Genomic DNA, 14,941 nt, shown 5'->3' with positions numbered 1-14,941 from the left:
GGAAGTCTCCATAATCCCCCCTCATCTCTGCTCCATGCGGTAACAGGACATCTCCAATTTTTAAAGTTCTATAAAAACTAAGATGAAAAATGATGGAAAGACTAACAAAGCTTAAAAAGGGAAAATCTGACAAAGTTCTTACATCATGGCCCCAGTCTGTGGTTGCTAAGCTGTTCTAGCTAAACTGATGGGCAAGTTTTTCAACTTTATCCCTGAGGGAAGAACTCAAAGACATTTTTTTTTCTTCCAGCAAGGAGCCCTGAAAAATCAAGTCATAGCAGACAGTTAACTAGGGTTCTCTAAGTAGGCCATAATCTCAAGTAGACAATCTCTACTTATCATGGTTCAGAGTAGATGACACCCACTCCCTAGGGCTTTGCCTTCAAAAGCACACCATCCCCTAAGGAGGTACTGCTCTTTGTGGCCCATCTTGGCAGGAAACCATGCAACCAAGCTAGCCATTTCCCCATAGGAGCTTCTGAGCCCAAACCATGTCAAATTGCTGAAATTCAATAATTAAGGGATCATGGTAACAGATGTGGTGACCAGAAGAAGACTATACACACGCAGTGGAGGAATGAAAGATCTTTGAATCTAAGCAGATTCCAGGCAAGGCACAGTGCAGAAACTAGACAACAATGGACTGAAACAAATAAAAGGTAAGGTACTGCAGGGATGGATGCACGCCTCCCTTTCAAGAAGGTTAATTGTGAAGGAAGAAGAGTAACTACTCCAACATGGTGCTGCTACAAGGGTGGTTTGGGGGAGGGGAGTTTTTTTGTTTGTTTTTGGGTTTTTTTTTTAAACAGAGGCTATGTATGCCAAGGAGAAACATCACAAACTAGGAGAGAAGCTGAAATGATAAGTGATAGTTTCTCAAGAAGTAGGAGGGAAACAGATCAAGAAAAGGGGAGGAAGAAAATGAAATAATCTGGGCAAAAGAGAAGCACTTTTCACTATCGAAAGCAGAGTGGGAGTTTAAGCCTTGACCTTGTAGGTAGGGTATTCTGCTTTGAAGACTCTCGAGCTTATCTACGATACATTCATCATCTTGTGTTAAAAATAATGTAAGATTCTTCCCCTAATTCTACCTGGGGAAAAAAATGGTGGGGAAAATGATACTTCTTTATACAAAGACTTACTGCGTGTTTATGTGATAGACACAGAGAATACAGAGATAAACATCACCATCAAGAGTTCACAATCTGGCACGGCCACCATGGAAAACAACATGGAGGTTCCTCAAAAAATGAAAAACAGAACTACCATATGATCCAGAAATTCCACTGCTGAGTATACATCTGAAGAAAATGAAAACGCTAATTTGCACCCTAATGTTCATAGCGGCATTATTTACAATTGCCAAGATATGGAAGCAACCTAAGTGTCCACTGACAGTTGAATGGATAAAGAAAACGTGGTATATGTATACAATGGAACATTACTAAGCCATAAACAAGGATGGAATTCTGCCCTTTGCAACAATGTGGATAGACCTACAGAGTACTACGCTAAGAGAAGTAAGTCAGAGAAAGACAAATACTCTATGTTACCACTTATATGTGGAATCTAAAAAATAAAACAAAGGGATGGATATAACAAAACAAAAACAGACTTTCAGATACAGAGAACAAACTAGTGGTTACCAATGGGGAGAAGGGATGGGGAGAGGGGCAATACAGGGGAATGGGATTAAGGGATACAAACTACAATGTATTAAATAAGCAACAAAGATAGATTGTACAGCACAGAGAAATACAGACACTATTTCGTTACAGATTATACTCCATTCAAAGTTATAAAAATATTGAATCACTATGTTGTATATCTGAAACTAAATCAATTATACTTCAATTTTTTAAAAAAAGAGTTCACAATCTGGTAAGAGAGCGGAAACCGTAAATAAATCATTCCAAACAGTATGACACCTGCAGCAATGCAAGCAAACGTGAGGTAGGATGTGGTCACAAGGAACGGAGGAGTCAGCCTAGCACTGATTGCCAGGGTGGACTGCAAGTCACATGGTATCCGAAAGACTTAGGATTCTCATCAAATCTTCGCTAGAAAGGGAGAGATCACACTTGGTCTTGTTTAAAACAAACAAATCAAAGGTTAAAACAAATAATCTAATAGAAAGCCCATCTGTCTTAAAACACAGTACTAGAGATGAATACACCCCTAGTCAATTTCTCTTTGCCTTTTCATGAGAAAAGAGTTGGGAAGAATTGCACTTAAAACAAAGAATTGCTTTTAAGTCTTATCTTGATGGGAAATGAATCAATTTAATTAGACTTAGATTCAAGCAGTCTTAAAGAAAGAAAAGTTTAACAACTGCATTACAGAATCTGTATTACAGTTACATCTCCAAAGCCTGCTTTAAGTTTCCTTCATTTAAATCTCAGGAGGGTTTAGACTGAAGTGTCATCCTCAACACAATTTACAACCTGCTTTCTACCCGGCTCACGATATGAGGCCATCACAGAAATGCCAATTAAAAGCCTACCACTATTCTAGGTGCTACAGTTGCAGGAAGGAGCAAAACAGTCTCGCTGACCTCGATGGAACTGACATTCTAGGGGAAGCTAGGTCACATACCTGGAACTATTTATTTTAATTCAGAAATGTCTTCATATAGGGAATGAATTTAACTCACAATCACATACTATGCATTATGTCCTGTGCTGGGGGGATGCAGGGGAGAGGGCTGGGGATAAGGCTGGAGGAGCTCAGATTACCCCAGGGATCCTTTATTTCCCCACAGCCTGGGTTGGGGACATGCTTATTCCTCTTCTGGGGAAACATTTTGGTCTGCAAGTACGGTAGTCCCTCCCTATCTGCAGGGGATATGTTCCAAGACCCCCAGTAGATGCCTGAAACTTTGGGTAGTACTGAACCCTTTATATACTGTACTATGATTTTTTCCTATACATACATAACTCTGATAAAGTTTAATTTATAAATTAGGCACAGTAAGAGATCATCAACAATAAACTAGAACAATTATAACAATATACTGTAATAAGATTCTATGGAGGTAGTCTCTCTCAGAATCTCTCATTGTACAAATGTAATGTCTTATCAATCTTAACCAAGCACTTATCAAGCACTGTGGCCATATAACTTTTGCAGTCTGAAATGCAACAGCAAAATTAACACAAATTCTTTTTCCTTCACTATTTCATGGTTAAAGGATTTGTTCTTACTGTAGATCTTAGCAACCTCAGTATATGATTTCTTTTTCTTCCCTTGTTAAGTCTAAAACTTTCACCTTTTCACTTAAAGGAAGCATTTTACAGTTTCTCTTTGGCACATCTGAATTGCCAGCATCACTACTCCTACACTCAGGGGATCATTATGAAGTAAAATAAGGGTGACTTGAACACAAGCACTGAGATACCAGGACCGTCGATCTGATAGATGACCCAGACGGCTGCTAAGTGACTAACAGGCGGGTACGCTGGACAAAGGGATGATTCACATCCCAGGCAGGACAGAGCGAGGTTTCATCATGCTAGTCAGAATGGTGCACAATTTAAAACTTATGAATTATTTCTGGAATTTTCCATTTAATATTTTCGGACCATGGTTAACCATGAGCAACTGAAACTGGGGATGAGAAGGGACTTGTGTACAATTCTTGACTAGGTGAAAGCACCGCTTTTACATGTAGGGCTAGCAATCCTGCCAAAAGATTTTCTTCATGTTCACGCCACTGTCAACCAGAAGAATTTAATAAAAATACTCTAAGAAGTAGGTAGTGAGGGTGATGGACAATTTAGCCTTCTTTGTATCGGATTATATTCCACAGATTTGCCCTTCCCCCTCCCCCATCCTGATTTCTCAGGAACAAAAGATTTCAAATATGCACGGTTCAAACATGTAAATTTAAACTTAACAAGGCAAAATATGGGAAGAAAAAAAGGACAAAAGGGATTTTTTATTTTACTTAAACTAAGAACCAAGAATGTCAGTCATGCGAATTGATAAAGAGCTAAAAGCAACTAGCAAATGGCTGCCTGTTATACGAGTGGATTTAGCCTAGCAACAAAGTTACGTGCCCTGCTAGAGGAAATCTCTTGTCCTCGTCTGCCCAACATGCCTGTCCGTTCTCAAGTCAAGAATAGGACAGAGATGCCCACAGTCCTGTCTCCTTAGTCCCAGCCAAAGCAGTAAGAAAATAATGAAAGAAATGTATTATCAGATGAGAAGTGGCTTCTTAAACAAAATGTGTCAACTGGGGAGGGAAAAAGCTACTAGAAACTAAAACTGTACAGAGAAGGCAGCCAAATACAAATGACTCTTTTGTAGACATGTCAAACTATATTAAACTTCACTTATAATCAGAATGTAAATTAAAATAAGCATTTTTTTCTTTTTAACTTACCAGACTAGTAAAGACTGAAAAACAAAATTCCCAGAGCAGGCAGATATTTGGGGAATTGGGCCTCTCATAGTTTCTCTATACTATTTTATTATTTTATATTAGTAATGAATTATTACTGGAAATAAATCTCTATTTTAAATTTAATATAAAATAAAGGATTTAAGGTAGACGGAGGCAGGGGCCATATGTGTTTCGTTGCCTATTCCATCTGAGTATCAGGCCCTCAAATACTGGTTTGGACAAATGCTTGCTGCCCTCAGACTTTCTCAGTTCATTCCTTTAGTACCACAACACATCTCCAAAATTTTATTGCCCTTAACCCCATGACTTGGTATTAAATCCAACTTCAGCACATCACTTGCCACTTTACAAAGTCATTTTTCTTCTCTCTTATGCATAAGGCCCCACTCTAAAGCTCTCAGCTCTGTCCTAAAAATGTCTCTTGATTTTCACCCATCCTTGCTCCACCTGGGAACAGTTCCCTCCCTCCCTGCCCCCCTTTTGAGACCGTGTTCCTCAATCTGTTCCTCTGCTCCTTCTTCTGCCTTCTTTTGTTGCAGCAGATGGCAGCTGGTGAAGACGGTTACTCCTTCAGGTCGCTGTGCTGCTAGAAAACAGGTTCTCAGACCAGGTGACAACAGAAGCACCTGCAGAGCCGTGAAACATACCAACTTCCAGGTCCCATCCTGGACCAGTCAAATCAGATCACGAGATCTGTGGCCCAGGCATCTGAACTTTTAATGTTCCCAGGTGATTCAACACAAGGTGGAAAATCTCAACAGCAAGCTCCGCAGCCAGGTTTGGGGGAGGTGGAGATAAACGCCTCTGCCCCACCCCACTGGACCACCCGGGGCTGGGACGCAGGGCCTGGGGCAGTGGGACTCTGGCCTGGAGCACCCTCCACACAAACATAATCACTGTGTGTGTGTGTCACGACATGAAAATGCTTGGAAAGAACTGCTGTAAATAATGGAAGTGATTATGCGCTACCGGAGATCTGAGACCTACTAGGTTGGGGAAAGGCTTTGTGCCCGGCAGACAGATGGGACGGGAAAGCAAAGGTGGTCACTGACCAAAAAGGTCTATCAGTCCCTTTAGCGAGGCTGTTCCTAAAACCAGTCTTGCAGATTTCCCTTTACAAACCCTATTGCCTGTAATAATTCCCGAAAGTCCACCAGTTGCCCCCCTGCTATCTCCAGCTCTCTTAGCAGAGTGTGGCAATGGAAGAAGATGCAGGTTAAATCACATCAAAAAGAGCCAGAGCCAGGAGAAGTGTGACAGATATTGTGCATCTGGAAGGCCGGAGGTGGAGTTCCAGGATGGGATACAAGCACACAAGACTAGGATAAAACTGGTCTAATGGCCAAAAAAAAGGTCACACAGGGGCTTCCCTGGTGGCGCAGTGGTTGGGAGTCCGCCTGCCGATGCAGGGGACACGGGTTCGCGCCCCAGTCCGGGAGGATCCCACGTGCCGCGGAGCGGCTGGGCCCGTGAGCCACGGCCGCTGAGCCTGCGCGTCGGGAGCCTGTGCTCCGCGACGGGAGAGGCCACAACAGTGAGAGGCCCACGTACCGCAAAAAAAAAAAAAAAAAAAAGTCACACAGGCTCGCCTAAATCAAGCTGCCCACGAGCAGAGTAGGCAGTGGGTATCTGCTGAATGAACGCAAAAGCAAGCACTTTTAAAAACTAGTGGAGGAATTATAAAGACAGCCACTAGAGAAGAGTGATTATCAGAAGTCAGCTCTGGTCTTTGGAAGGTCCCTGTTGTAGGTAGGAAAACAGATTTAAGTCCAGGCCTGCAGACAAAGAGGAAAAAGAAGACCAGGGTGTTGGGGGAAGTAGGGTGGGATTATGAAGTGGGGAGGGGGTAGGCCTGGATAATTCTTATACCAATCCCTTCCATTTTCTCCCTTCAGGTCCTGAACTGGAGGGATCTGAGGACAAGAAATGTTTCCCTGAGTGAAAAGCCCAATATCTGCAATGTGCCCAGCATGGCACTACCAGTGGCCAGGAGAAATGTGTCCCTTCTGTGAGGCACCAGCTACAGCTCTGGCCCACCCCATCCAACACGCAGGAGATTCCCTCACTACACAGGCAAAATTTCTTAAAAGATTAGTGGTGGGGGAAAGAAAAACAGCTTGGGCGAGACTGCTTACTTTAAAACCCCCTCTTCAGACTAAAACTGTCTGCACTTGAACATAAATGCAAGCTAAACCGTGCATAAATCATAAAATGATATTAGAATAAATTTAGTCAGGCAACAATTAAAAACTCATTGAGCAAGTCTGCATCTACAGCTTCCTAATTTTTGCAAAAACTGACTTAATAAGTTACTAAAATTTAAAGAATTCTGTATCCTAATTTTTGTCTGTTTATGAGAAAACTGTTGACACAACAATAAACTAGTTATGGTCTCTGGACTTAAAGATTCCTCCACAGGAATACAGACAATACAGAAAACAACTGCTTTCAGAGAAGCAGCGAAATGGGAAAAAAAAGTCACTGAGTACTACTGTAAGAAACTTCACCTGTCATTTCCTGACTTACTTTCAAGAGTTTTTACTCTCGGTTTTGTTTTTGTTTTTGTTTTTTTGCCTGTTTTTAAAAGCCATCTTTACAGGCTCTTGGGAATAGAAGTTGTAATTGGATTGGGGCAAGGACCTCCGAAAGTTCCTGTTTACTTTCTTTTTTTTTTAGATGTTGGGGGTAGGAATTTATTAGTTTATCTATTTATTTTTTTTTGCTGTGTTGGGTCTTCGTTTCCGTGCGAGGGTTTTCTCTAGTTGTGGCAAGCGGGGGCCACTCTTCATCGCGGTGCGTGGGCCTCTCACTGTCGCGGCCTCTCTTGTTGCGGGGCACAGGCTCCAGATGCGCAGGCTCAGTAGTTGTGGCTCATGGGCCTAGTTGCTCCACGGCATGTGGGATCCTCCCAGACCAGGACTCGAACCCGCGTTCCCTGCATTAGCCTAAAGATTCTCAACCACTGCGCCGCCACCAGGGAAGCCCTCCTGTTTTCTTTTGTTTCTGGTATTTTATTTCTGATTTACTGCCAAACCCACCAACTTCTCTCATCTACTCCTGATGCCAGAGGACTCCAAGCGGGCAAGAAGCAACAGGATTCAGGGGCTGGGTCATGCAAAACCTTCTCATCACACTGGAAAAACTTAAGACTTGCTTTCATGGACCAAATGCCTAAATCTGCCCAAAATTCTGCAATATTTCTGAGCAACTTGCCAGCACACTGCCTAACGTGTGTGCTTATCATACACATAAGAACATGCAGTTCAAATGTAACTGTCCATAGATTTACTAGACCCGTTCTTGAATAGGGGATCCAACAGCTGTGAAATGCTGACCTAAACTAAATAAATGTTCTCATTTGCCATAGTAGGGTAAAAATTTGAATTCACATCCCTCTACTTGTCCTGACCTCCCAAGATACAGTCCTACCTTTATTGGCATTACGCTTACCAATAAAGACAATTATGTTCCCACCCACTGAGGTCTCAGAGCCCTTCCTTTGAGGGCCTGTGCATTATGAGAGCATCAAGTATCTATAAAGTGACAGAAGAGCACAGATAAGAAGCGCTAGGGAAGGATCAGAGCACTGGAAGAGAGAAAGAAGAGTTCATAGCAGATGAGCTGGATTGAGAAGGACCCACAATTTACCAGAAAAGGGATACTAGGAGAGAGTGGCAGACTTAGCCAAGGCACACAGGAAGCAAAATACAAATCTGCTCAGGGGACAATGAGATGCACACTTTGGTTAAGCAGAGAATTTGTGTATAAGACTGATCCTTGAATGAAAGAATCATGTCTTATTTTATCCCTGAATACCTAGCACTCAGCACTGAGCCTACAAAATTAAGTGTCTCAATCAATGTGCATGGGGGGAAAAGCTGTGCTGAGTATTGGGAAATACAGCTACAGAGGTATAGGAGACCTTGCATTCAAAGATTAAAAACCTTACCCATTGGGGGCTTCCCTGGTGGCGCAGTGGTTGAAAGTCCGCCTGCCGATGCAGGGGACATGGGTTCGTGCCCCGGTCCGGGAAGATGCCACATGCCGCGGAGCTGCTGGGCCTGTGAGCCATGGCCGCTGAGCCTGCGCGTTCGGAGCCTGTGCTCCGCAACGGGAGAGGCCACAACAGTGAGAGGCCCGCGTACCGGGGGAAAAAAACCCAAAAAACCTTACCCATGACCCACTAGAATTCAGGCCACGACAGCTTTGGGGGCTGTTCATTAAAATCACCCTGCTCTTTGGGAATTCCCTGGCGGTCCAGTTGTTAGGACTCTGTGCTTTCACTGCCGAGGGCCCGGGTTCGGTCTCTGGTCGGGGGACTAGGATCCTGCGAGCCGCGCAGTGTGGCCGAAAACAGCAACAACAAAAATCACCCTGCTTCTTCTTCTCTCCCTCTGTTGCCCTCACCTGGCAAAGCAGCAGCCTGGCTAATCCCAGCGCTCATCTCTAAACTGAATGCAGCTGGAGAGAAATAACAGCGCTGACCATCTCCCTTTGAACTGGATCACAAGGCAAAACGGACACAACTCCACTCCAGTGACATTTCTGCCATCCCCAGCACGGTCACTCCCTCACTTTCCAAAAGAACCACTTCACTCCTCTTTCACCTTCCTCTTCACACCATCTACTCACTCCTCCTCCCTCACCCTGCCTCTAGGTCTTTAAGAAAATAAAAGCAAGGGGGCAGCAAAGCCCTCTTCATCCCACCTGCCCTGCCCACAGCCTCCTGCCTGCCTCTCTGCCTGTGCTCCCTCCTTTCACCATGTGAGGATGGGACATCCTGCTGCATCAAAAACCAAACCTCCCACCTGCACTCCAGCTCCCATCCCATCTCACCTTCCATCGTGCATTTCACCCTCTCCCCAACTATTCCCAACCATACTCAGGCGCTAACGTTCCCTTTCCATCACACCAAACTTCTTCCTCATCAAGGTGCTATCACCACCATCCTCACCCTGTTCTCCCTTCAATCCACCCCAACCTGCCTTCCGCAGCCTCTAATCCACGGAGGGCACCAAAGCGCCAGGCTGTCAAATCCAGCTTGGTCTTACTGTTCCTCATCTCTCAGCATCTCTCAACTGGGGCGCCCCCAATTCCTGGCTTCAAACCTGAACTTCTCTTGGCTTCTATGACCAGATACTCCCCAGGTGCTCCCCCTACCTCACCAGAGGCTCCTTCCTTCTCAGGCTCTTCCACTGCTCCAGGAGGCTTCAGCCTGGGCCCCCTCCACCTCCCACCTGTACACTCTCCCCTAACTGACCTTGGTCAGAACCGTGCTTGAAATACCATGGATAGACCAATGGTTCCAAAAACCCTCTCTGCATTTCAGTGCGGCCAGTCCGTCACCACCCCTCACTGTTACTGCAGAATGCCCTCCCCCGCCCCCAAAACCCCATCTTTCACTCCCCTTGAGCCATGCTCAAGTCCTAACTTCTCCAAGAAAATGAAAAACTCTTCCAATGCCTCCACAGCCCCACTGCTCTCTCCTCTTTTCAGGCTTCCTAAAGCATTTAAACAATCAGCAGTACAGGATTTATTACTTAATTACAGACATTCTGTGATTGTTCCTGAGATATCTGCTTTGCTTTAGTGCAAATCTTCTCTCTCCAACCAGGTTTAAGTTTCCAAACAATACAAGCACTTCTTTTTGTGGACCTGGCACTGAGCTGCATACACTGGTGACGTCCAATTATCAGTTTTCTGATAGCAAACAAACATAACATTTGATGAAGTAGAATCGCCACGTAGCATCATGAGGAAAACACCATTGGAAAGGCAGGGCTAAATCTGTACAACCTTCTACCACTGATGTCCTCAGAATTTTTAAAACTTACTATTGAGCATCTCATATAAAACATAGGAATAAAGTAAACAGATTTCCAACAAAAACATTAAATGCAGTTAAATTTTTATTCCACGTGTGTATAAGAATAATAAACGGAATTTAATCCTTTAATACAAAAGGCTACATGAGATACAAAAAACAGGTCAAGCTGAGGATTTCTGCCAGACCTCTCTAGAAACATGGCTATGAAAATGTGTTGTTCACTAAGACAGTTGAGGGCTTCCCTGGTGGCACAGTGGTTGGGAGTCCGCCTGCCAATGCAGGGGACGCGGGTTCGTGCCCTGGTCCGGGGGATCCCGCGTGCCGCGGAGAGGCCGGGCCCGTGGGCCATGGCCGCTGGGCCTGCGCGTCCGGCTCCGCAACGGGAGAGGTCACGGCAGTGAGAGGCCCGCATACCGCAAAAAAAAAAAAGTAGTTGAAAGATCTGAGCTTTAAGCTATCAATATATTGAGGTCCAGTTCATCCACTAAGTAGAAAAGGCCTTATTTTTCATTATTAAAGAAAGAAAAAAGAAAACTTCAATCCTTGCCATCCTTTCAACCCCTATCAACTTTCCATGCAACACCTGCATCACAGCTCAGCTGAAAATGCTTGGCCACACCTAAGGAATGAAAACTCCCACCAGAGAGCCTGTCTGACCTTGACCTGCCCCCCACCGCGCCCCAACGCCACCACCACCACTCCAGGCACTAGATACTTGCCCCTGACTTTCAAGCAATATCAAATGCATGGCTTCACAAGCATCTCCACACCTGTGGGCATGCTGGGGGCTCCCACCTTCCATCCCCTCATTGCCTCACCATTTCCTTCACTATCACCTTTCTCATCCTTCTCAAATTGACTCTGGATCCTCAGATCCTCCATCCCACCCACTATGCCCTAAAGGGGCCTCAGTTGCCCTCTTCTGGGTTCCTTTTTCTACTTGTGCACCCTGATATTAGACCGTTTACCATACTGTCCTGAGACTTATTCATGAATCTCTCTCCCCAAATACCGTAAGTTCCTGGAGAAGAAAGATGTTTTTAATCTATATTTTGTAGTGAACCGAAAGGTGTCTCCCAAAGCCATAGGTCCAAGTTCTCAGCCCTATACCTCTGAAAGTAACCTTGTTTGGAAACAGGGTCTTTGCAGATGTAACTAAGTCACAGATCTCTAGATGAGATCATCCTGGACTTCCGGTGGACCCTAAATTTAATGACTGGTGTCTTAGAAGAGAAAGAAGAGTATTTGAGAGACACACAAAGGGAAGGCCGTGCGAAGACAGAGGCAGAGATTGGAGTTGGGTTGCCACAAGCCAAGTAATGTCAGAAGCTGAAAGAATCAAGGATTCTCCCCCGGAGCCTTTGGAGGGAGCATGGCCCTGCTGAAACCCTTGATTTCAGACCTCTGACCTCCAGCACTGCAAGAGAAGAAGTTTGTTGTTTAAGCCATCAAATTTGTGGTAATTTACCATAGTCCTAGGAAACTAACACCTAGTCCAAACCTCAACATACTGCCCACGACCTCAGTTCAATAAAAAACCGTGTTGAACTAAGAAGATGAAGACAAGGGGTGATGATGAGAAAACATCTGAACTGCAGGGCAGGGATCTGGGACACGGACCCCTTGCCAGGCGTTCACCATGGGAACTTGGACAAGTCCCTTATCCACAGCGACCCTCTGATTTATTCCCTAATAAAATGAGGAAACTGGCCCAGAAGACCCTCCACCAGGTCTGATACACCTTGAACCAACTTCATCCAGAACATCAACTTTATATGATCCTTAAATAAATTATAATTTCTTCCCATTCAGTGAATAAATTTTATTAATTTTACTTTTATCTAAAGAGCTTTCAGGTGAAAAAAAGGATTAAAATGGCATTTCAAAGGCACTTATATTTTAATCAGCTCAAAAAAGTTCAGTGAAATAGTTTGATAATATGCTGAAAAGTGATTTTCTGTAATATCAACTTTTTTCCCCCGCAAAATCAACAATTTAAAGTAGCTGCTTTAATCCACTGCTGACAGTTCAGAAAAACTCGACCTAAACTTGAATCAGCTTAAGTGCCACTGATCCAGAACCTAAATGTATGATGACTAATTTCTTCAGAGTAACAAGGGAGTTGGGCAACGCAAAGGTTTTCTCCACTTGACTCCAGACTGTAATTATGGTCCCATACCCAAAATATCCACTTCAAAGAATCTGGCTAAGAAATAAATACAGCTGCTGCCGCTACCAAATGGTCGAGTGTTGGTAAAGGAAATCAAACAAAACAAAAACTCTTTTACCATTTTCGGGCCTCCATAAACAGAAACACACAATTTTCCTGTGTTAAATCTTTCCTAATTCAAACAAATGGCAATGAAGAACAAAGGTGTTGGTAATGAAATTTGTACTTGTCTTACCCATAAATCCTGCTTGGGTTAATTTGGGTTAAATTAAAAACCATATTTGGGGGTTAAATTAAAAACCGCAGTTTAAGTTCTTTCACAGGTCATGCCGCTTCCCTTGCCTTCATGTTTTTATAGTGGCAGCCTTGATTCTTTTTTAGGGAACCAACCAAAACAACAACATAGAGAAGACGGCGCCGAGGGACTCATATTTCAGTTCGACAAAATACCCATTAGAAACACTTTCAAGCCTTCCCAAACCAATTCGTCGTTCAGAAAATAAAATCAAGAGTCACTGGGGACACGGGTTCAGCTAGAATTGGCAGAACCACGCTTGCAAAACTGGACCGTGAATCGTAACACAAACTGAGTAACGAGACCAAAAATTTTTCCTTCCAGGTGGAAACGCAATCTGAAAATCAAGTCCTTGAGTTGCAAGCCTCAGCAAACCCACAGTTTGCAAATCCGAAGTTCTCGGCTTTTAAAAAGATGAGCGCTCACACCCAAGAAAACGGAGCTGGAAGTTGCACGATTTCATCTGAAATATATTTCTGGCCCTTAAAAACAACTCTATTTTAAAAGGTGCTCTTTAACTGTAGTAAAACTAAGATAGCAAAAGCGAAGAAAACAGCCTGGGGGTTTGGGGATCACACACCGGGGCGTTCAAAGTCCTCGTGCTGCTTTAGTATCCTGCAAACTTGCGTCCAAGTAACTTAAGTTGGAAGAAGCTGAAGGACTGGCGAATCTAACCTAGCACTGTGTTTTCCGGCAGCCCACGCACTGGATGAATGAGCTTTAACTCTGCGGACTGCCTGTTTACTTCCATCCTCACGTGGCACCGCGCAGCTCAAAAGCGCCGCGCCCGGACCGCGCGGGGAACCCGAAAACTTTTACTTTGCAAACTAGCGGAGCTCGGAGGCAGCTCGGGGACACATCTGCTCGCCTGCCGCAGAAACGTTCCCAGGCCGAGCCCCCCGGGCCTTGCCCAGCACCAGCCCTGCCCGCAGCTTCATTCACACAAAGGCACAGGGGTGCCGGCGGGACCCTTTTGCAAGTCGCGCGGAGAGAGAAGCGGCACGACAGAGAGCGCCGGCAGGGAAGGAGGGAGGGGACCGGGCGCTTGGGCAGAGCGGCGCCCCGCGGGCTACTCACAGGGTGACCGTGCGGTTGGGCAGCGTGTCCGGGGGCAGGACCTGCGCGAGCTCCAGGCTGCTGCACACCACCTTGCCCTCGGCGGCGCCCGCCGCCCTGCCGGCCCCTCGGGGCCGCCCGTCGTGCTTGCAGCCCAGAGGCAGCGCCGCGGCCCCGCCGCCGCCTCCCAGCAGCGCGAGCAGAGCCAGCGGCAGCAACAGAGGCGGCGGCGCGCGTCCCCGCAGGCGCTCGGGCGGCTCCATGCTGCGGGCTGGGCGGCGGGTCGGGGCCTGCCGGCCGAGCGGCAGAGCACTGGCCTAGCGGGCCGCCCCGGCGCCAGGGCGGACGTGAGCGCAGCGCGGGCCCGGGGGCGCCCGGAGCCTTGTGGCGGCCAGAGGGCGCGCCCTCCTCCGCGCCAACATGCTCCTTTGTCCGCTGCAGCCGCGCTCGGCCTCTGGGTGGCCGCCGGGTCACGGCCGCGCGGGTCCCTGCGCCGCTCTACGGCCGAGCGGGAGCGCCGCCTCCGCCGGCCACTGCCCGCGGCGGCTCCTCCCCGCCTGCCGCCGCCCCCGCCCTTTCTCCTCCCCCTCCTCCCCCTCCTCCCCCCTTCCTCCTCCTTCTCCCCCCTTCCTCCCCTCCCCCCCTTCCCTTTTTTCTCTTCCTCCTTTTTCTCCTCCTCCTCCACCTCGTGGTCTCCTGTCCCCTCAGCGCCCGCCACCCGTGGCTCCGGGGAAGGATGTTGGCGCTCCCAGGCCAGCGCCGCCCGTCGCGTGTCCACGACCCCACGCGTGCCCGGCTTCCGGGCAGGAGTTGTGGGCCCGCGGGAGTACGGTAACTCGTGGAGAGGGCGGAAGAAAGTTCTAGCCCAAACTCCAGCCACAGTGGCCACTGTCTGGCACGCTTCCCTCCTCCTCCTTCGCCGCCCTCCAGACAAAGGCGCCCTGTGCGCCCCTGGGGGCCGCCCGTACCACCCGGCGAGCCCCAGTCCCAGGCTTGGGGTGAGGGAGGAGAGCAGGGCTGAATTTCTTTGGAGAAAGGCAAGGAGAGAGGTAGTGCCCCAAACCAACTATCTTCAAAGGACTCGCCTTCCCACCTCTCTCCCCACGCAGGGATCGCGAGCCTTCTCTTCGCACACCTTGGTCTCATTTGTCCCGAATACAGGAGAGCTAGGAACAGGTTCCTCTCCCG

The 14,941-nt window shown here is 46.7% G+C and overlaps 1 protein-coding gene across 1 annotated transcript in view; it reads right to left on the bottom strand.

The window, feature by feature from the left end:
* Positions 1-14,260, bottom strand: part of ADGRA3 (adhesion G protein-coupled receptor A3) — a 119,260-nt gene extending 105,000 nt beyond the window's left edge. Inside the window, exon 1 of the mRNA XM_060012748.1 lies at positions 13,775-14,260. Within this exon, the coding sequence (XP_059868731.1) occupies positions 13,775-14,016 (242 nt within the window). The 5' untranslated portion in view covers positions 14,017-14,260. The remainder of the gene's footprint in view (positions 1-13,774) is intronic.
* Between the last annotated feature and the right edge of the window lie 681 nt (positions 14,261-14,941).

Source organism: Delphinus delphis, chromosome 5 (assembly GCF_949987515.2).
Source record: "Delphinus delphis chromosome 5, mDelDel1.2, whole genome shotgun sequence".
Lineage (NCBI taxonomy): Eukaryota > Metazoa > Chordata > Mammalia > Artiodactyla > Delphinidae > Delphinus > Delphinus delphis.
Note: the sequence above shows the minus strand (reverse complement) of the source record. Positions and strands in the feature narration are given on the sequence as shown.